We start from the raw sequence: 22,559 nt of genomic DNA, 5'->3' as shown, positions 1-22,559 counted from the left end.
CTGACATGTTGGCTGGTGAGTAAGCCAGTGTGGTAACAACCCTCCCGGGATTGGTGGTTCACATCAGGCGTTGCTGTGTCTAAGACTGCAGCCAAGTACTAAGGATAACAAGTACCTTTATCTAAGTCAATATGCTAGGATTGCATCCAGTCTTGCTTGTGACTCGGTATCTGCAGTCTTGGTTGTGACACGCAGTAGCCGCAGCTTTAACATATCTTTTGAGTATTTCAGCGCATTTGTCAAAGTGTATGTTTAGCTAGTCGAGGCGAAGACTCACCTAATGGCGTATATGTAGTGGAGCTTGGCGAGGTCGGCGTTACCCAGGTCCTTCTGCAGGTTGGCGAAGTTGTAGTGCATCTTGGCGTTGTGGGGCAGCGTCCTCAGGCCCGCCCTGAGCCGTCAGGGAGAGAGACACGCGTTAGAACCTTAAGACAAGACGAGGACCAGGTGAGAATATTGTGATTATGAGGTGATAATCAAGTACTGTGCAGACAGGAGGGAAGAGAGAGAGAGAGAGAGAGAGAGAGAGAGAGAGAGAGAGAGAGAGAGAGAGAGAGAGAGAGGAGAGAATGAGAATGAGAATGGGGGCGAGATATAGTGGGACGGAAAGAGGGGAAGAAGAAAAGAGGTGAGAGAGAGAGAGATAGAGAACATAATTGGAAATTACAGTAATTATTTAAATAACAAATAAGAACGAAATCAAATTATATAAAATGTATATAAATAATATATTGAATTGTTTGTAGAAAGATAATAGTGAATGTGTGATCAGAGAAATCATGACTTTGGAATGCATTTCTTAGTCTCCAACTTAAATTCAAGAGAACATAGACTCTGTGCAGTGATGGGGAGCTCTGAAGGTGAGCTCTGATGGTGAGCTCTGATGGTGAGCTCTGAAGGTGAGCTCTGATGGTGAGCTCTGAAGGTGAGCTCTGATGGTGAGCTCTGATGGTGAGCTCTGATGGTGAGCTCTGATGGTGAGCTCTGATGGTGAGCTCTGATGGTGAGCTCTGATGGTGAGCTCTGAAGGTGAGTTTCTGATTGTATAGTTAGCCAAGAGCTTCTCTTATTATCAGGTAGCCACACCATAGACAGTCACTACTAACAAAACAATACTAGTTAACTATAGTCAGTCGTTAACAAGTCAACCATTCACAGTCAGAGTTGTAGCCAAGCAGGTCGTTAGTGTGATCATTACAGATCTCATGCATCCCACAATAGTTAGCGTGTCTTTCACCGCTCTTGCCATCTTTCAAGAGAGTATGTCTTGCCAGAGATCACCCGTTCATATATTCACCCGTTTAAGATGGCCGATGATCAAGGATATATGCGGACGTATGTATTTCAAGATGGACGTACACGCTTACAGCACCCAAATGTGCCATAGAGACATTAGAAAGATATTTTCAGCGTCAGAATAGATAACAAATAGAGGAGGCTGACTCCATACACACTTTCAAGTGTAAACATGATAGAGCCCAGTAGGGTCAAGAAACTGTACACCAGTTGATTGACAGTTGATAGGTGGGACCAAAGAGCCAGAGCTCAACCTCCGCAAGCAAAACTAGGTGAATACAAACACCAGCACTCCGTAAAAAATGCAAACGTTTAACCTACCCAGAAACGTGTAAGCCTCAATAAGTTATGTTGGGATGCCTGGGCTTCCCACCTAACCTGCCACAATCCCTTCAGGGGTAATCCTAAATCCTTCCCAATCACTAGCAAGACTTACAAGAAGAGCGTCTCCCTGGATTCCCAGTCCCGATTTCTCTGTAGCGTCCTGCAGGAGGCGGCGACGAGGAGCAGCAGGAGGCAGGGCGCCCTCAGCCGTCCCGCCCGCGCGAGGGCCACGCCCACCAGCACCGCGTAGCCCAGGCTGGAGAAACAAGGACGCAAATTAATTACTCAGGGAGCGAGGGTACGTGTCCTAGTTGTTATTGGCGAGAGTGGAAAGGTGGGAGAAGTTGTTCGTGTGGGGGTCGTGGGCGAGTGGAGGGGGGGTTAAGATCCTCCCTCGTTAGGCGAGTGGGGGGGGGGGTAAACTGGGGTCACGCGGGACGTGAGTCGCGGTTTTAACTTCCTTACTCACCAATTACTTTATGTGAATTACAGTCAAACTAATAATATTAAACCAGTATAGAAGGTTCTGTTATTTTGCAATTTATCAACCTTGTTCTCTCACTTTCCCCCTCACTTACCTCACAGAGGTTCTCTGGCCGTGTTTGCTGACCGCCTCCCCCACCACAAACTTATTTACAACCACCTCGTCAATTTACGCTCTGGGTAATTTACAATTCCCTTTCGAATTCACCTGTCATTTACCGCCCCGCGCCTCGGGGTTGGTTTACAACATCGCCCAACTAATGCTCTCGTAATGTTCAACTCCTTACGATTGGGTTATTCTCACCCAGATCATTGTAATCATTTACATTTCCACCAAGTTGGCTACTTCTTGCTCCTATCCTGACGCCTGACCTACCTCTATCCTACTTAAATATCCTACTACCCCCTATCCTACTTCTTGCCCCTATCCCCTAGGGCGCCTGACAGCTTAGTGGACAGCGCTTCAGATTCGTAGTCCTGTGGTTCTGGGTTCGATCCCCGGTGGAAGTGGAGACAAATAGGTAAAAAGTTACTTTCACCCTGATGCTCCTGCTACCTAGCAGTAAATAGGTACCTGGGAGTAACACAGCTGCTACGGGCTGCTTCCTAGGGGTATGTAACAAAAAGGAGGCCTGGTCGAGGACCGGGCCGCGGGGACGCTAAGCCCCGAAACTATCTCAAGATAACCTCAAGATAGATCCTGAGTCCTCATTGATTATCCCCGCCAACTTGGCCAAACTCTTTTCTTCCGCCAATTTAGCCAAGCCCTTTCCCACGCTAACTTAACCAACCTCCTTTCGTATACCAATTTAGCCAAGTTTTATTCCCCCCCAAACTTAGTAAAGTCCCCCTTGGCTAAGGGGACAAGAAGCGTATATTCCGCTTCTAGCAGCAAAGCGTATATTTGCTGCTAGGTGAACAGAGATATCAGGCGAAATTAAACGGTGCCCAAAGACTTCCGTTCTGCCGTGAGAACGGAACCCAGACCATTTCGCCTGCGACCCGTCAGCGCTACAAGGCCCACTTCTCACGGAATCTTCTAGAAAGCTAAAATCATTTTTTTTTCAAATTAAAAAGCACATTATACTATAATTGCCCAGCCAAAGTTATTGTTATCAGATTTATCATCAACGCCACTATCATCAACGCCACTATCATCAACGCCACTATCATCAACGCCACTGTTATCAACGCCACTGTTATCACCGCCACTATCATCAACGCCACTGTCATCAACGCCACTATCATCACCGCCACTATCATCAACGCCACTATCATCAACGCCACTGTTATCAACGCCACTGTTATCACCGCCACTATCATCACCGCCACTGTCATCACCGCCACTATCATCACCGCCACTGTCATCAACGCCACTATCATCACCGCCACTGTCATCAACGCCACTATCATCACCGCCACTGTCATCAATGTCACTATCATCAACGCCACTGTTATCACCGCCACTGTCATCAACGCCACTGTCATCAATGTCACTATCATCAACGCCACTGTCATCAACGCCACTGTTATCAACGCCACTGTCATCACCGCCACTGTCATCAATGCCACTGTCATCAACGCCACTGTCATCAACGCCACTGTCATCACCGCCACTGTCATCAACGCCACTGTCATCAACGCCACTATCATCAACGCCACTGTCATCAACGCCACTATCATCAACGCCACTATCATCAACGCCACTGTCATCAACTGTCGGAAAATCCGACACCATTTAATAATATACAGACAGATAATAAGTGCTGCTGTATTACCAACAAGTAACCTATAGAAAACGTAACTTGTAGTGGAATTACCATCTAAAGAAAACGGGATATCATCACCACATACTATTATAAATCACCACCTATTATGGTGGGAATTATTCTTAAATACATTAGTCTTTGGACTTTACCATCATAAAAACATCTCATATAAATTAACTTAATTATCAATATTAAAGTAGAGTAAATGTGACCCTTCTATCACTTTCTGACATGTGGACAATGTAAGCCAGGCGTGAGAGTGGGGAAGGAGGGAGCCATTGTTGTGTCACCTCCGAGACGTGTGGAGCAAATTTGGCTCCTATCATATCTGGACAATGTCGGCCAGGCGTCAATAGTATGGAGTGTTGATGCAGCCATTGTTGTTGAGACTAGACCAGAGGCTCACACGGGAGCAAATTCGGCTACTGTTAATTTTACTTGGACGTAGTGTTATGGAAACCAAAGGTGTACCATTTTTCACACGCTGTCAACAAATTCAAGTTAAGTGTTCTTTCCGAAACCCATGTATTTTTCATTTATGGCCATTAATGTCATTATATAGGGTGACCCGGTTAGAGCACGTGGAAGCCTCAAACTAAAGGTAATTAAGCCAGATCTTTAAGGTTCCATGTACAGTGTTCTCTGATATACTTGTCATATATAGGATTCTGGCTTTACAGCTAGCCCCCTTTTGACAGGTCAAGACAAGGAAGCAAGGCTTTGTGCATCAGTTACTGGGTGATGGAAGCTACCTCAAAGAGGATAATTTGGTGTCTACACCCTAGTTATACCTGGTGGACTAACCTGCTGTACTATAAGATAAGGAACCTCTTCAATGTATGTAGTCTATTACTGTAGTTTGATTGGCTGCATATATAAATTTAATAAACCCCCCTAATGTGTAGAGGATCGATTTGTGAGATTATGAGATTATTGCAGAAATACAGTCCACTTATCATTATACAAATTGCTATCGAAGTATATAAATTAACGTAAATATAAATTCATATAAATTAAATAAATATAAATCTCACAGGTCGGTTCCCACATTATTTGGTCATCTTCGAACCGGATGACGGATTATTTGATCCTTTGAACCCACATTTGGTCATCTTAGTACCGGATGAACCAGTTAACCAGTGGATTCATTAAATAAACTAGTGCAGTGTGATTTAAACAAAGGCCAGCCAGTCAAAGACAGCGGCGTTGCCTCGTGGGAGCTCAGGAGCCCCCCCTCAACTGAGTTCAGCTTCGTCAGCGGTTTCATGCACACCCACAGATATTTGGTGGCGTGTTATTTCGTGAAATGACAGCGCTAATATAGAAGCCAGCCAAATTAGTGACTGTGTCTTCGCGAGATTGTTCACGGATTTCGTGGTGTTACATTTCGCGAGAGATTATCTACGAATTTTGTGGAGTTTATTTCGCGAGGACACTAATAATATTTAATACTTCTAGATAATATTAGAAGTTTCATAGAGGCAATTAAGAGGCTATTATCAATAATTGTATATATTATTTCTCCAAAATAGAGAATTATTTAATATATATTGCACTAGTGATCACAGTATAATATTTACTAATTGCCAACCCACAACAGGGTAGGATAAAACCATTGACTAGTTGAACTATTATCGTTCATCCTAGTCCCATTATTACCATAGTCAGTTGTACTATATTCAACAACCTAACACCATTAATGAATGGTCCAGACCCTATTTTGGGTGTAATTTTTATCAACTCGAGTTGAGTTGTATATATAATAATTTACTTATGATCATTACACCTTTGAGTGATTAATTAGTGTCTCTACCATCCTAGGGTGATATAGAAGAGCTAACCTAAAGGTACTTCCAGTGACACTGGTTTATCACTCAAATCATTAGTGTGTATGATTGTATATATATATAATGTGTATTAATTTTAAGTGCTAACCTCTAGTAGAGGTAGGATTATTGCCTAGTGAGTTCAGAATTTACCCTAGGCTACCATCAGTGCTTGTTCAGTATTATGAGCAGCCCAAGTACAAGTCCCAAAAGGCTTCACCAACTAGCCACTATGGATAATACAGGAAGAATGAAAAGAACCCTTGCAGGACTTAAAGGCCACTTAACAAGACAGATCAAGAAATGTGAAGAATTGTCACAACAATCTCAAGTTGATTATGCTGACCTGGAAAGCTATTATCAAGCGGCTGCAGGTAAATTTGAGCAAATCAAATGCCAAATAGCAACATATGTGGCTGAACTTGCCAACACCAATTTATCAGAAACAGAAATAGACGACATTATGGTTGATCTTGCGAATTATGAAGATCAAACTCAGGCCACGTTACAGCCTTATGTCAAATTAATTGCCCAGAACAAGGCAACAGCAACAACAACAACAGTTGCATCTAATACGAGTCAAGCAGAAGCTCGACTCCCTCCAATTAATTTACCCACTTTCTCAGGAAAAGATGAGGAAGATTGGGACGAATTTTGGAACAAATTCGTTGACCTTATAGACTCAAAACAATCTTTACCAAAGAGTAGTAAATTCTCTTATTTGCAAGGCCAATTATCAGGTGAGGCTAAAACAGTAGTATCCCATCTGAGATTAACTAATGACGGCTATGATCTGGCAGTAAAACTCCTCAAGGATAATTATGCTGATCCAGAAGTAAGAACATCACATTTAGTTCATGAGCTGTTGCATTTACCCCCACCGGAGGCTTCAGCTGATTCACTCCAAGTCTTCAAGCTGGAGGTAGAATCATTGATCAATGCCCTCAGCCTGACAGCAGATACAAACGGGGCTGAGTGGGTCTTGAAAATAATTGTCCAGGAGAAAATACCTAGGGACATATTGAGACAAATGAGTGCTCATTACAATAAAAGCATCTTATCCATGAATGAAATATCTGAAGGTTTAAAGTCAATAGTTCATCAATTACGAACACATGACAAATTAAAACCACCAAGTAAACCCTCAGAAACCAATAATAGTAAACCACAGAGTACCAAAGGTACTCCAAATCAATCTAGACAATATAATTCAACACCAAAGTGGAACAGTGGCAGTGTGGGCGTATATGCAGTGGGACCCTCCAAGCCTATCGTTACTGTGTCACCCAAGAACGTGACACCAAAGGGTACTGGAAGCTATGGAACATGTTTGTTCTGCAATGAGAAACATTCAGTGTACCACTGCCCTAATTTTCCTGATAGTGACGCCCGTGTTGAGCGACTCAAAGATTTGCAACATTGCACGAGGTGCCTCAGGAAACATAACATCAAGGATTGTGATACCCAATTACACCCTTGTAATAGGTGTAACAAAGGTCAGCACCATGCAGCATTGTGCAGAGACACCAAAACAACGTCTCCAAACCCCAAGGTGGAAGATAGCATTCCCACCACAGTACAGTACTGCAAGGTGCAACAAACAAAGAGTGTCCAATCGGCAAAGTCTAAAGGTAATACGACTTTGCCTACTGCCCAAATTACCATCCTGAATAAGAGGGCCAAGGTCCATACCCGTGGGTTGTTTGACCAAGGATCCCAGAGAACATTTGTCACTAAAAAGTTGGCAGATGAACTACAATTAAGGCCTGTAGCCCAGACGTCATTCAACATCTCAGGGTTTGTAACAGATGCAGGACCTCAAGTCTACCAGGTGGTACAACCATCAGTACGCTTAGGCAGGTACGTCTGTCGAGTACAAGCCATTGTGGTGGACAAAATACCAGTAGACCTACAAGTTCAAGGTCTGAGAGCAACAGCCAAATTCCTGAGAAATAGAGGAATAAAATTGGCAGATAATATTAAGTCTGATCACCTCACCGACTTCGGTCTCCTTGTAGGGACAGACTATTGTCATCGATTCATCGGTAGCCCTACTAAATATCAGGGTATAACCATGTTAAACTCTGCAGGAGGTAAATTACTCTCTGGCCCAGTATCAAGCCTGAGGAGACCTATGCCTGCAGATAAACAATACCAATAGAAATCTAAATTTGTCAGCTGATTATATTTCTCCAGTAGCATTATACTAAGGAGATTACAGCTGACTATACCAACAGAGGTTGATGTTAGTATCATCATTTAAAGCTGAAGATGAGTTCATGAGGCCTCAGTGGCAAATCAGTGAACAGTAGCCTAAAACAGCTACAAGTCACTGCGACCAATGTCACTGAACCCACTGCAGTCTCAGAACCATACTTTACTTTAATGTTGAGCTATTCAATCTTCTGAATCAATTAACTAAATTAAACCCCAATAAATTTGATGACTGATTTGATACATTTATTATTTAATCAAGATGTATTCCATGGGCCTCAGTGTTTATATATCAGTGGCCAGTTACCTGAAGAAACTTCAAGTTATATCTAATGTCACTGATCTCACTGCAGTCCCTGAATCATACTTGACTGTAGTACTTGATCACATCCAGTCCTCTGGGTTAAATAATATGTAATAAGGCTTGAATATTAGCCTTTCAAGAGTTGACAGGGAAATGAAATCGCATTAGACTTCTAACCCCTGCAACTCTAGTACGGGACATCCGTCCTGTACGAACAGACGCACAAATGTGTGATTACTAACTACTAACATCAAATTAATCAAATAATTCGAAGGAGGAGTATCGGTGTTCGTCTGTTCTAAATAGGACTTCGACCCGTGAGCAGCCCCTGGGGAATTATGTCGGAAAATCCGACACCATTTAATAATATACATTATTAAAGAGGGAAGGAGGGAGCCATTGTTGTGTCACCTCCGAGACGTGTGGAGCAAATTTGGCTCCTATCATATCTGGACAATGTCGGCCAGGCGTCAATAGTATGGAGTGTTAGATGCAGCCATTGTTGTTGAGACTAGACCAGAGGCTCACACGGGAGCAAATTCGGCTCCTGTTAATTTTACTTGGACGTAGTGTTATGGAAACCAAAGGTGTACCATTTTTCACACGCTGTCAACAAATTCAAGTTAAGTGTTCTTTCCGAAACCCATGTATTTTTCATTTATGGCCATTAATGTCATTATATAGGGTGACCCGGTTAGAGCACGTGGAAGCCTCAAACTAAAGGTAATTAAGCCAGATCTTTAAGGTTCCATGTACAGTGTTCTCTGATATACTTGTCATATATAGGATTCTGGCTTTACAGCTAGCCCCCTTTTGACAGGTCAAGACAAGGAAGCAAGGCTTTGTGCATCAGTTACTGGGTGATGGAAGCTACCTCAAAGAGGATAATTTGGTGTCTACACCCTAGTTATACCTGGTGGACTAAACTGCTGTACTATAAGATAAGGAACCTCTTCAATGTATGTAGTCTATTACTGTAGTTTGATTGGCTGCATATATAAATTTAATAAACCCCCCTAATGTGTAGAGGATCGATTTATGAGATTATTGCAGAAATACAGTCCACTTATCATTATACAAATTGCTATCGAAGTATATAAATTAACGTAAATATAAATTCATATAAATTAAATAAATATAAATCTCACAGGTCGGTTCCCACATCAACGCCACTGTTATCAACGCCACTATCATCAACGCCACTGTTATCAACGCCACTATCATCAACGCCACTATCATCACCGCCACTATCATCACCGCCACTATCATCAACGCCACTATCATCAACGCCACTATCATCACCGCCACTGTTATCAACGCCACTGTCATCAACGCCACTGTTATCAACGCCACTGTCATCACCGCCACTGTCATCACCGCCACTGTCATCAATGCCACTGTCATCAACGCCACTGTCATCAACGCCACTGTCATCACCGCCACTGTCATCAACGCCACTGTCATCAACGCCACTATCATCAACGCCACTATCATCAACGCCACTGTCATCAACGCCACTGTTATCAACGCCACTATCATCAACGCCACTGTTATCAACGCCACTATCATCACCGCCACTATCATCACCGCCACTATCATCAACGCCACTATCATCAACGCCACTATCATCAACGCCACTATCTTCAACGCCACTATCATCACCGCCACTGTTATCAACGCCACTGTCATCAACGCCACTGTCACCAATGCCACTCTTGTCATTATCATACTATTTCTAAACTCATGTTTGAGCCAAATGAACAACAGGAAACAAGCAACTAGTGCCCGGTAGTTAATTTGACTGTTACTTTCATTGGAGCCTTCAGAGCTGTCGGTATGCGGTACCTGGAGCTTTATTACCTCTCGTGTGCTTGAGGATATCCCCATAATACACCCAAAATTCGCCAGAGCATGCTACTGATCACATGAATAAATATGGCTAAATATTCTGTGAAATGGGGATTTTTAGCAGCACATGGCTAGTTCTTGACACTATGTAACACTTCATATAGTTTAGGGTAGCTGCATAAATGCACATGTACCTGAATATGTTAATACAAAATACTTTGGCTTTAAATGGGTGAAGATCATGAGTCTCGGACTCAGGACTCCGACTGTAGTGATTATTGGTTAGATTTCTTTACTGTAACACATTCACAAAATCTTGAAAGATCTGCCTAGCTACCTGGGAACTTGACGTTCCAGATGGGGCTAAGTTCAGTCATTCATAAATTTTCCGGTCGTCAATTTCGGGAGAAAAATGGAGCTCTAACATAATTCCTTTGAAAATGGGAATGTTATGAGCCTAAATTTCACTTTAAAAGTTTCAATTAGATTTGTTATTACATTGTTGTTTTACTGTGACGGTCCATAGAGGCGGTGTGACGGTGAACAATTAGAAACAGGTATAGCTTAGAATGGTCAAAAAGCATTAAGCGGTCAGAGAATAAGGATGAAAGATTAAAGAAAAACCTCATGAAACACGATATATGAATATAAAATTGTAATGAGACATTGTAACCTTCCTTATCAGAGTTTTTTCGTAAACTGTTGTGCAATATTATAACTTAAAAATGGATCAAGTTTGTACATATCAGTACTAACATTAAGAAGATTTGGACACTGATTAGAGCAGACTCAATTAAATTCCGTTCCACGAAACCACCACAATTGGTAAAGCTTTTCGCCCCATTTCAGTTAATAGTGTGATCACATAAACTCGTGTGCAGATACAATGCACTAGACGTTCGGGCAGTTCTAATACTATAAGCATGCAACTGAAGGACATATGCAACTGAAAACTCACACCCCAGAAGTATGTATCACACCCCAGAAGTATCACACCCCATATGTCCTGGGGACCATTCAGGCTTGTTCGCATTTGTGTTCCTCACGTGTTGCCCCAAAGAATGAGGTGATTTGGTAAAATGCTATGCCCAAGATAACTATCCGAGTGCCGGCGGTGGGGTGGTTCATATAGCCTCGGCTATCACCTCATTTTGTCCGGTCGTGATGGTCAAGTGGATTAAGGCGTCTTGTACATACCAGTTGCGTTGCTTCTGGGAGTATGGGTTCGAGTCACTTCTGGGGTACTCACCTAATTGTACTCACCTAATTGTGCTTGCGGGGGTTGAGCTTTGGCTCTTTGGTCCCGCCTCTCAACTGTCAATCAACTGGTGTACAGATTCCTGAGCCTACTGGGCTCTATCATACCTACATTTGAAACTGTGTATGGAGTCAGCCTCCACCACATCACTTCCTAGTGCATTCCATTTATTAACTACTCTGACACTGAAAAAATTCTTTCTAACGTCTCTGTGGCTCATCTGGGTACTAAGTTTCCACCTGTGTCCCCTTGTTCGTGTCCCACCCGTGCTGAAGAGTTTGTCTTTGTCCACCCTGTCAATTCCCCTGAGAATTTTGTAGGTGGTTATCATGTCTCCCCTTACTCTTCTGTTTTCCAGGGATGTGAGGTTCAGCTCCTTTAGCCTTTCCTCGTAGCTCAATCCTCTCAGTTCCGGGACGAGCCTGGTGGCATACCGCTGAATCTTCTCTAACTTTGTCTTGTGTTTAACTAGGTATGGACTCCAGGCTGGAGCTGCATACTCCAGGATTGGTCTTACATAAGTGGTATACAGGGTTCTGAAAGATTCCTTACACAAGTTTCTGAAGGCAGTTCTTATGTTGGCCAGTCTAGCATATGCCGCTGATGATATTCTTTTGATGTGGGCCTCTGGGGACAGGTTCGGTGTGATATCAACCCCCAGATCCTTCTCTCTATTTGATTCTTGCAGGATTTCCCCTCCCAGATGATACCTTGTGTTCAGCCTCCTGCTCCCTTCGCCTAATTTCATCACCTTACACTTTCCAGAGTTGAACTTCAGCAGCCATTTTCTAGACCATTCCTCCAGTTTATCCAGGTCATCCTGTAGTCTCTGTCTATCTTCATCCGTCTTGATTCTTCTCATAATTTTTGCATCATCAGCAAACATCGAGAGGAATGAGTCTATACCCTCTGGAAGATCGTTCACATATATTAGAAACAGGATGGGTCCAAGTACTGAGCCCTGTGGGACTCCGCTGGTGACATCTCGCCACTCTGATGTCTTCCCCCTCACCGTTACTCGCTGTTTCCTGTTGCTTAAGTACTCCCTTATCCACTGGAGCACCTTCCCTTTTACTCCTGCCTGTTGCTCCAACTTTTTTAACAGCCTTTTATGGGGTACTGTGTCGAAGGCTTTTTGGCAATCCAGGAAAATGCAGTCGGCCCACCCTTCTCTTTCCTGCCTAATTTTCGTTGCCTGGTCATAAAATTCTATTAACCCTGTGAGGCACGATTTACCATCTCTGAACCCATGTTGGTGGTGCGTTACAAAGTTATTTCCCTCCAGATGCTCTACGAGCCTTTTCCTCACGATCTTCTCCAGCACCTTGCATGGTATACAAGTTAAGGAAACTGGTGTGAGTTTTCAGTTGCATATGTCCTGGGGACCATTCAGGCTTGTTCGCATTTGTGTTCCTCACGTGTTGCCCCAAAGAATGAGGTGATTTGGTAAAATGCTATGCCCAAGATAACTATCCGAGTGCCGGCGGTGGGGTGGTTCATATAGCCTCGGCTATCACCTCATTTTGTCCGGTCGTGATGGTCAAGTGGATTAAGGCGTCTTGTACATACCAGTTGCGTTGCTTCTGGGAGTATGGGTTCGAGTCACTTCTGGGGTGTGAGTTTTCAGTTTCATATGTCCTGGGGACCATTCAGGCTTGTTCGCATTTGTGTTCCTCACGTGTTGCCCCAAAGAATGAGGTGATTTGGTAAAATGCTATGCCCAAGATAACTATCCGAGTGCCGGCGGTGGGGTGGTTCATATAGCCTCGGCTATCACCTCATTTTGTCCGGTCGTGATGGTCAAGTGGATTAAGGCGTCTTGTACATACCAGTTGCGTTGCTTCTGGGAGTATGGGTTCGAGTCACTTCTGGGGTGTGAGTTTTCAGTTGCATATGTCCTGGGGACCATTCAGGCTTGTTCGCATATATATATATATATATATATATATATAAGCCTGAATGGTCCCCAGAACTATATGCAACAGAAAACTCACACCCCAGAAGTGACTCAAACCCATACTACCAGGAGCACTCTGCTGGTGTACAGGATCCCTTAACCGCTCGACAAACAACTGAGTTTTCAGTTGCATATAGTCCTGGGGATCATTCAGGCTTGTTTGCATTTGTGTTCCTCACATGTGCCCCAAAGAATGAGGTGATTTGATAAAATACCATGCCCATGATTATCAACCGAGTGCCGGCGGGGGGATGGAAATAGCCTCGGCTACAATCCTCTTTTGTCCGGGCGTGTCGGTCGAGCGGTTAAGGGATCCTGTACGCCAGCAGAGTGCTCCTGGCAGTATGGGTTCGAGTCACTTCTGGGGTGTGAGTTTTCAGTTGCATGTAGTCATGGGGACCATTCAGGCTTGTTCGCATTTGTGTTCCTCACTTGTGCCCCAAAGAATGAAGTGATTTGATAAAATACCATGCCCAAGATTACCAACCGAGTGCCGGCGGGGGGAAGGAAATAGCCTCAGCTACCATTTTCTTGGGGGTCGGGTGTGTACCCAAGATACGGCACGCATTTCCCCACTGAACAGCGACACTGAGGCGCTGGAGCATGAAACTGGCCGCTCTTGGGTCTCTAGTCTTCCCAATGAGTTCCTCGCTCAGCTCCTTCAGGAACTTAAGTGCACATTTACCCCAGGCACCCAGAGTCTCAGAGCCTATCGGCACGAACCTGTAACAACGTTCTTGGTCCCTGTACATGTTAGTTTTCTGGGTCTCCCTGAAGGTGGCTGCCCCGCCTCCCTCAGCTGTGCTGTAAGGTAGATAGGTATCAGCCAATGTAGATGCACACGTGTAGCCCCACACGACCTGTTTACCTTCCCTCCACGGCTGCAGGGTGACTCCATCTGGGCGTTTTTGGCTGTTGTCAGGCCTGCACAACTGAGGTTCCCTTTGTGCTGGGCACCCAGCTGAAGCCAAACTTCTCTTGATGATGTCATTGACTGCTTCATATTTGGCAATCTTTCACTGTGTCTTACGACAGATGAGACCATGGCTGCCGTTTTGGTCTGCCCGTGCATGGCCGCAAATACACTGGTGTTCGGTGGAGATAGTGGCGGCAAGGTGCAGGGCAACCCCAATACTTAGGGTCCGATGGTCCAGGCGGGTGCCCAAGGCGGAATTAGGGACTGCCAACAGGAAGTCCCCAGCATGGGGCGCTTGCACAGCTAGAAGACGCACTTTGTCCTTCCTGGAAGCTGCTTCCAGCAATGATGTGGCGATGTTTTCCACTATTGGGCTATCCCATTTGGACTGTTTGCAGTCATTTGGAAAAGTCGGTCGAGGATGAGAGTTGACAACAGTGTCCCACTGACCGGCTGCTTCCGCGAATTTGGGATCATGAATCCCAATGGAGTCTCTTAGGTATTCCGGTAGTATTTCCTTAACTAATTCACCTGTTGCACTGGTCGAGGATAAGAATGCTGGCAATGCTAACTGTGTCGCCTTGCGAATACCTATCCCCTCGAGTCTAACTGGGAGCGTTGATTGGTCCCATTGGTCATCTTGCAGGGAGAGGTTTAACACTTTCACGGTTATTGACCTTAGGAGTGTGTCATATTCTGTTAATTTTGGGCTGACGAAGGAGGGAGCACACCTTAGGAAATAAGTCAGTCTGGGCAAAGCCAGGCACCTTGTGAGAAGGTACAAAGCATCGTGGGCGTCCAAAGCCCCTATTCTTCCCTCTATCCTCCTCAGGTCGATCAGTTTTTCTTCGAGGACTACCTCAATGGCGCTCGAGCCCAGAGGTGCCCCTAGGAGCACACTGTCGGTGGGAGCCATCACTTGGGCTCCTGGCAATATGAGTCCTAACTCCTCTCCCTTAGATTTCACCAGCTGTAGATCTTCTAGCAGGGATTCTTGTGTCCCTGCCAGGGTGCCATCGTCCAGGAACCAGATGTTGAGTTCGCTGGTCAACCTGCTTGTGACCTCTTTAACAGCCATGCAAAAAAGAAAAGGGGCAAGTGGGTCTCCCTGCTGGACACCTTCTGCAGAAACAACTTTATGTTCCCCAAACAGCAGCGTCGATTCCCTACTGTACCCTGCTGAGACGAAGGGGAGTAGAGAAGGAAAGCTTGTTCGAACTGCTTCCAGTACCACATCCCTTTTTACCTGGTTGAAGGCATTTTTAAAGTCTAATTTAATTAATGCCTTATTTTCTGGGAGGTGCTTGATATAGGCTCGTGCTGCATGAGCTGCTGCTTCACAGCCATGGGGGACACTAAAACCTAGTTGATGGGGTCGAAGCATCGTTGCAGCGTCTATGCTAATTTTTCTGACAGCTGCTCTAGCAACAAGGTGCCGAAGTGTGTTACCCACGGCATTGGGTCTGACTCCACCATCCTTCTTCTTAAGGGAACAAAGGGATGCTCCAAAGAAAAAGGGTTTAATTGTATCTGGGATCAGCCCAGAGAGGCAGTCGTTGACAAACTTCGTGACCTCTGACAATAGTGTCTCGGCAACTTCTCCGAGAACTGGGTTTACCATCTCCTTGAGGTGCTGAGGTCTTACTCCAGTGTATCCCCCTGCCGAGCCTGGCGGAAATGACTTGGTGGCTTTGTATACCTCTGACGCTTGGAGGAATAGAGGTCCCATGTCTGGGACATTTGTGTCCCGAGCAGTGGGTTCCCATGGTACTCTAGGAGGGTGCTTCTCTCTCAGCGAGTTGGCGGTAGCGGTATTTCTAGGGGCGATTGTGTCTTCGCTGGTAAGTAACCTAATTGTTCCTACTGTGTTGCCCTCTTCAATTTTTTTGGTCACTTGTGTTCCAAGCTTAAAATTATCATTGGAACTCTTGGGTCTTCCACGACGGTTTTTGCGTTGAGGAGGGATGGGGATCAAGTTGTCAGCTCTGGGGAAATTATTCATTGCCCTAGTGACTGATGAGGCTAGTGACTTGCCTCCTCTTGCAGGTACGCCTAAGCAAATATTGCCAAACAGGAGCAAATTATGCCAGGCTTTGATGGTGGCCGCGGCATTAAGATTTTCAGACCGTTCATTCACTTTCCTTAGAAGGTCTGTATATTTCCCTGCTGCAAATGGGCGCACTGCTTTAGGAATGTGGGGAAGAGTTCTGGTGGTGGAAGCTTTGATGGCCCCCAGGAGGTCATCTGATGACATGAAGTTTGCTGGGATGTGTGGGGTGCCGGGGGGACCTGTGGGGCTTCTCTCTCTACAGGTTCCGTCCATGAACCCTCACAGCTGTTGTGTTGACGTAGGGTTCCATCGTTTCTAAGGCTGTGAGATTCATTACACACCCGACACGTTCCTCTGGGTCTGGGTCCTCTGGTTGCACGTCTGGGTGCACTGTTCCCAGGACCGTGTTCTTGGCTGAGGGGTTCCTGGTTAGTTGGTGGAGTCCCCTCCATCCCCCGGGCGGCCGGCGTGGGAGGGATGACAGGGGTGGTGGCGGCAGGGGTGGACACGGGTGGTGGCAGGAGGGGTGGCTAGCTGTCCCTCACACTCACCACTCCTATGAGTACTTGTGTCTCCCTCCCTTTTGGGAGGAACCTGAATGCTTGCTGTGACCTGTGCCATATCTGGGTGCATGGAGGGTAGCACATCCCTGCAACAAGCACAGTGAGGGCGGTGAATAGGTGGGTGGGAGACACCCTGGCGCAGGGTGGACTGGGTGGTGGGATGGCAGGAGGTACTGTGGTGCGGCGAGGCCGGCGGGCGGGGAGGAGGTGGGGGTTGACCGGGCCTCGCTCAGCTTGAGGGGGGGTCTGGGTGACACTTAAACACTGGTATAATTTTCTTGTATATCACTGCACAATGATGAATGAATCATACACTTGTAATCCGACACACTGTGAGCTCTATTAGCTCTGAACATGATTGCTGATTTTTATTTTTATTATATATACATACATATATATTTAGGGGTACCACCACTGGTTTAATTAAAGGGACCCACATCCTCGAAGAAGAAAATAAATAGTGTTCAGAGAAGATCTTGTGGATTCTCACTGAATACTTTAATCTTTTCCTCTCCTACCACCCCTATTATTTTTTTTTTATTTGATTTTATTGTAATGCTACAGTTTACAGAAAACACACACTTATATAACATTATACCAATCAGTGTTCGAAGACTTCGTCCAGCTCCTCGGGGGTCGGGTGCGTACCCAAGATACAGCACGCATTTCCCCTCTGAACAGCGACACTGAGGCGCTGGAACATAAAACTGGCTGCTCTTGGGTCTCTAGTCTTCCCAATGAGTTCCTCGCCCAGCTCCTTCAGGAACTTAAGTGCACATTTACCCCAGGTGCCCAGAGTCTCAGAGCCTATTGGCACAAACCTGTAACAACGTTCTAGGTCCCTGTACTTGTTAGTTTTCTGGGTCTCCCTGAAGGTGGCCGCCCCGCCTCCCTCAGCTGCGCTGTAAGGTAGATAGGTATCAGCCAATGTGGATGCACACGTGTAGTCCCACACGACCTGTTTACCTTCCCTCCACGGCTGCAGGGTGACTCCATCTGGGCGTTTTTGGCTGTTGTCAGGTCTGCACAACTGAGGTTCCCTTTGTGCTGGGCATAAAGCTGAAGCCAAACTTCTCTTGATGATGTCATTGACTGCTTCATGTCTGGCAATCTTTCCCTGTGTCTTACGACAGATGAGACCATGGCTGCCGTATTGGTCTGCCCGTGCATGGCCGCAAATACACCGATGCTCGGTGGAGATAGGGGCGGCAAGGCGCAGAGCAACACCAATACTTAGGGTCCGATGGTCCAGGCGGGTGCCCAAGGCGGAATTAGGGACTGCCAACAGGAAGTCCCCGGCATGGGGCGCTTGCACAGCTAGAAGACGCGCTTTGTCCTTCCTGGAAGCTGCCTCCAGCAATGATGTGGCGATGTTCTCCACTATGGGGCTATCCCATTTGGACTGTTTGCAGTCATTTGGAAAAGTCGGTCGAGGATGAGAGTTGACAAGAGTGTCCCACTGACCGGCTCCTTCCGCGAATTTGGGATCATGAATCCCAATGAAGTCTCTTAGGTGTTCCGGTAGTATTTCCTTAACTAATTCACCTGTTGCACTGGTCGAAGATAAGAATGCTGGCAATGCTAACTGTGTCGCCTTGCGAATACCTATTCCCCCGAGTCTAACTGGGAGCGTTGCTTGGTCCCATTGGTCATCTTGCAGGGAGAGGTTTAACACTTTCACGGTTATTGACCTTAGGAGTGTGTCATATTCTGTTAATTTTGGGCTGTCGAAAGAGGGAGCACACCTTAGGAAATAGGTCAGTCTGGGCAAAGCCAGGCACCTTGTGAGAAGGTACAAAGCATCGTGGGCGTCCAAAGCCCCTATTCTTCCCTCCATCCTCCTCAGGTCGTTCAGCTTTTCTTCGAGGACTACCTCAATGGCGCTCGAGCCAAGAGGTGCCCCTAGCAGCACACTGTCGGTGGGAGCGATCACTTGGGCTCCTGGCAATATGGTTCGCACTGCATCTATGGTTGGTTGGCTAGATGAGATGATTTCACACTTTAATGGGTTTAGGGTGAGTCCTAACTCCTCTCCCTTAGATTTCACCAGCTGTAGATCTTCTAGCAGGGACTCCTGTGTCCCTGCCAGGGTGCCATCGTCCAGGAACCAGATGTTGAGTTCGCTGGTCAACCTGCTTGTGACCTCTTTAACAGCCATGCAAAAAAAGAAAAGGGGCAAGTGGGTCTCTCTGCTGGACACCTTCTGCAGAAACAACTTCATGTTCCCCAAACAGCAGCGTCGATTCCCTACTGTACCCTGCTGAGACGAAGGGGAGTAGAGAAGGAAAGCTTGTTCGAACTGCTTCCAGTACCACATCCCTTTTTACCTGGTTGAAAGCATTTTTAAAGTCTAATTTAATTAATGCCTTATTTTCTGGGAGGTGCTTGATATAGGCTCGTGCTGCATGAGCTGCTGCTTCACAGCCATGGGGGACACCAAAACCTAGTTGATGGGGTCGAAGCATCGTCGCAGCGTCTATGCTAATTTTTCTGACAGATGCCCTAGCAACAAGGCGCCGAAGTGTGTTACCCACGGCAATGGGTATGACTCCACCATCTTTCTTCTTGAGGGCACAAAGGGATGCTCCAAAGAAAAATGGTTTAATTGTATCTGGGATCAACCCAGAGAGGCAGTCGTTGACAAACTTCGTGACCTCTGACAATAGTGTCTCGGCAACTTCTCCGAGAACTGGGTTTACCATCTCCTTGAGGTGCTGAGGTCTTACTCCAGTGTATCCCCCTGCCGAGCCTGGCGGAAATGACATGATGGCTTTGTATACCTCTGACGCTTGGAGGAATAGAGGTCCCATGTCTGGGACATTTGTGTCCTGAGCAGTGGGTTCCCATGGTACTCTAGGAGGGTGCTTCTCTCTCAGCGAGTTGGCGGTAGCGGTATTTCTAGGGGCGATTGTGTCTTCGCTGGTAAGTAACCTAATTGCCCCTACTCTGTTGCCCTCTTCAATTTTTTTGGTCACTTGTGTTCCTAGTTTAAAATTGTCATTGGAACTCTTGGGTCTTCCACGACGGTTTTTGCGTTGAGGAGGGATGGGGATCAAGCTGTCAGCTCTGGGGAAATTATTTATTGCCCTAGTGACTGATGAGGCTAGCGACTTGCCTCCTCTTGCAGGTACGCCTAAGCAAATATTGCCAAACAGGAGCAAATTATGCCATGCTTTGATGGTGGCTGCAGCATTAAGATTTTCAGACCGTTCATTTACTTTCCTTAAAAGGTCTGTATATTTCCCTGCTGCAAATGGGCGCGCTGCTTTAGGAATGTGGGGAAGAGTTCTGGTGGTGGATGCTTTGATGGCCCCCAGGAGGTCATCTGATGACATGAAGTTTGCTGGGATGTGTGGGGTGCTGGGGGGACCTGTGGGGCTTCTCTCTCTACAGGTTCCGTCCATGAACCCTCACAGCCGTGGTGTTGACGTAGGGTTCCATCGTTTCTAAGGCTGTGTGATTCGTCACACACCCGACACGTTCCTCTGAGTCTGGGTCCTCTGGTTGCACGTCTGGGTGCACTGTTCCCAGGACCCTGTTCTTGGCTGAGGGGTTCCTGGTTAGTTGGTGGAGTCCCCTCCATCCCCCGGGCGGCCGGCGTGGGAGGGATGACAGGGGTGGTGGCGGCAGGGGTGGACACGGGTGGTGGCAGGAGGGGTGGCTAGCTGTCCCTCACACTCACCACTCCTATGAGTACTTGTGTCTCCCTCCCTTTTGGGAGGAACCTGAATGCTTGCTGTGACCTGTGCCATATCTGGGTGCATGGAGGGTAGCACATCCCTGCCACAAGCACTGTGTGGGCGTGTGGTCAAATAGTGGGAACACTACCGGGTGTGAGAGAGATATGATTATATATATATATGTCGTACCTAGTAGCCAGAACGCACTTCTCAGCCTACTATGCAAGGCCCGATTTGCCTAATAAGCCAAGTTTTCATGAATTAATGTTTTTTTCGATAACCTAACCTACCTAACCTAACCTAACTTAACTTTTTCGGCTACCTATCCTAACCTAACCGATAAAGCTAGGTTAGGTTAGGTTAGGTAGGGTTGGTTAGGTTCGGTCATATATCTACGTTAATTTTAACTCCAATAAAATAAAATTGACCTCATACATAATGAAAAAGGTAGCTTTATCATTTCATAAGAAAAGAATTAGAGAAAATATATTAATTCAGGAAAACTTGGCTTATTAGGCAAAACGGGCCTTGCATAGTAGGCTGAGAAGTGCGTTCTGGCTACTAGGTACGACATATATATATATATATATATATATATATATATATATATATATATATATATATATATATATGTCGTACCTAGTAGCCAGAACTCACTTCTCAGCCTACTATTGAAGGCCCGATTTGCCTAATAAGCCAAGTTTTCATGAATTAATATATTTACTATAATTTTTTTCTTATGAAATGATAAAGCTACCCTTTTCACTATGTATGAGGTCAATTTTTTTTTATTGGAGTTAAAATTAACGTAGATATATGACCGAACCTAACCAACCCTACCTAACCTAACCTAACCTATATATATAGGTAAGGTTAGGTTAGGTAGCCAAAAAAAGCTAGGTTAGGTTAGGTTAGGTAGGTTAGGTAGACGAAAAAACATTAATTCATGAAAACTTGGCTTATTAGGCAAATCGGGCTTTGCATAGTAGGCTGAGAAGTGAGTTCTGGCTACTAGGTACGACATATATATATATATATATATATATATATATATTGTGACGGTAACGCGTTGGTGTTCGGCTGTTTAAGGCTAGGGGTATGGCCTCGTCACATAGTTATAAAAAAAATAGAAAAACTGGAACTTCGTCTGTGGTAAGGTAAGGAGAAGACACACAAAACACAAGTAAACTTTAACAATGAAATTTTAATTACGTTAAATAAATCAAAACATGAAAATAATGCACAAACAAATTCTTATAATAAAATCAATGAATCAAAATAATAAGAATTCTTAAATGACAAAATGAAAAGTTACGTTAAGGCAAAATAACAAGAAGTGCAATACAACAGTAAGTGGGAGGTGCTGGAATATTGGCTTAAAGCCACCACCTCTCTCAGTACACTCTAGAGTCTAGCTGGGAGGTGTGCTGGCTACGAAAGCACGGAACATTCTGAAGACTGATGTTGGGGCGACCCCAGACATCGGGTAGTATGGGGGGGCGAGTGCAGGTGCAGCCAGACCGGCGACCAATCAGCGGAGCCGTAGCGATCAACGGGTAGTTTGGTGATTTGGGTCCGAACAGGTGGCGGGCTGCATACGTTTCTGCTCACCCTGGCAAGCCTTGCTGGTGCTGGTGTTGTTGTCGTTGTTGGACATTTCTTCCATAGTCTTTTTATATAATTGTGAAGACGTAATTTTGGAGGGAAGAGCAGGCTCAATCTCTTGAAGGAGATTATCGTCACAACTCTCCCCCGAAGCCTGCGGTTCTGGAAGAAGTACGTCGTTATGTGGTGGAGTAATGGATGGAGTTGCTTCTACTTCATAAACTCTGGAGAGATCATGGGCTAAGATGTTGTCAGACTCTTGGTATAGCGTGTCTCCAGGTTGAATTTCTGCAGGTAGCAAGCCCATAGTAGAAGACGTTGAGATGAGAAGTGGGCGTGCTGCAGGAGGTATAGGGTGGTGTGGTCCGTATTGATGGTGGACCGAGCACTTTTCAGGTGTGGAGTGAAGTGCTGAAGCTTCAGGATGAGGAAGAGTAGCTCCTTGCCAATTGTTCCGTCGTTCCTT

The 22,559-nt window shown here is 45.6% G+C and overlaps 2 protein-coding genes across 2 annotated transcripts; both read right to left on the bottom strand.

Annotated features, from left to right (window-relative positions):
• Positions 1-3,184: 3,184 nt before the first annotated feature.
• On the bottom strand, positions 3,185-3,841 carry LOC138352397 (period circadian protein-like). Its single transcript, XM_069304882.1, has one exon. It carries the CDS (start codon positions 3,839-3,841, stop codon positions 3,185-3,187), a length of 657 nt encoding a protein of 218 aa, XP_069160983.1.
• A 5,519-nt stretch (positions 3,842-9,360) lies between these two features.
• On the bottom strand, positions 9,361-15,653 carry LOC138352396 (period circadian protein-like). The gene is made up of 2 exons (XM_069304881.1): positions 15,649-15,653; positions 9,361-9,913 (listed from the first exon to the last, which is right to left on the bottom strand). The coding sequence occupies exons 1-2, from the start codon at positions 15,651-15,653 to the stop codon at positions 9,361-9,363; spliced, it is 558 nt and encodes a 185-aa protein (XP_069160982.1).
• Positions 15,654-22,559: the final 6,906 nt, after the last annotated feature.

This window comes from Procambarus clarkii, chromosome 53 (genome assembly GCF_040958095.1).
Source record: "Procambarus clarkii isolate CNS0578487 chromosome 53, FALCON_Pclarkii_2.0, whole genome shotgun sequence".
Classification (NCBI taxonomy): Eukaryota; Metazoa; Arthropoda; class Malacostraca; order Decapoda; family Cambaridae; genus Procambarus; species Procambarus clarkii.
This window is presented reverse-complemented; position numbering and strand designations above follow the sequence as displayed.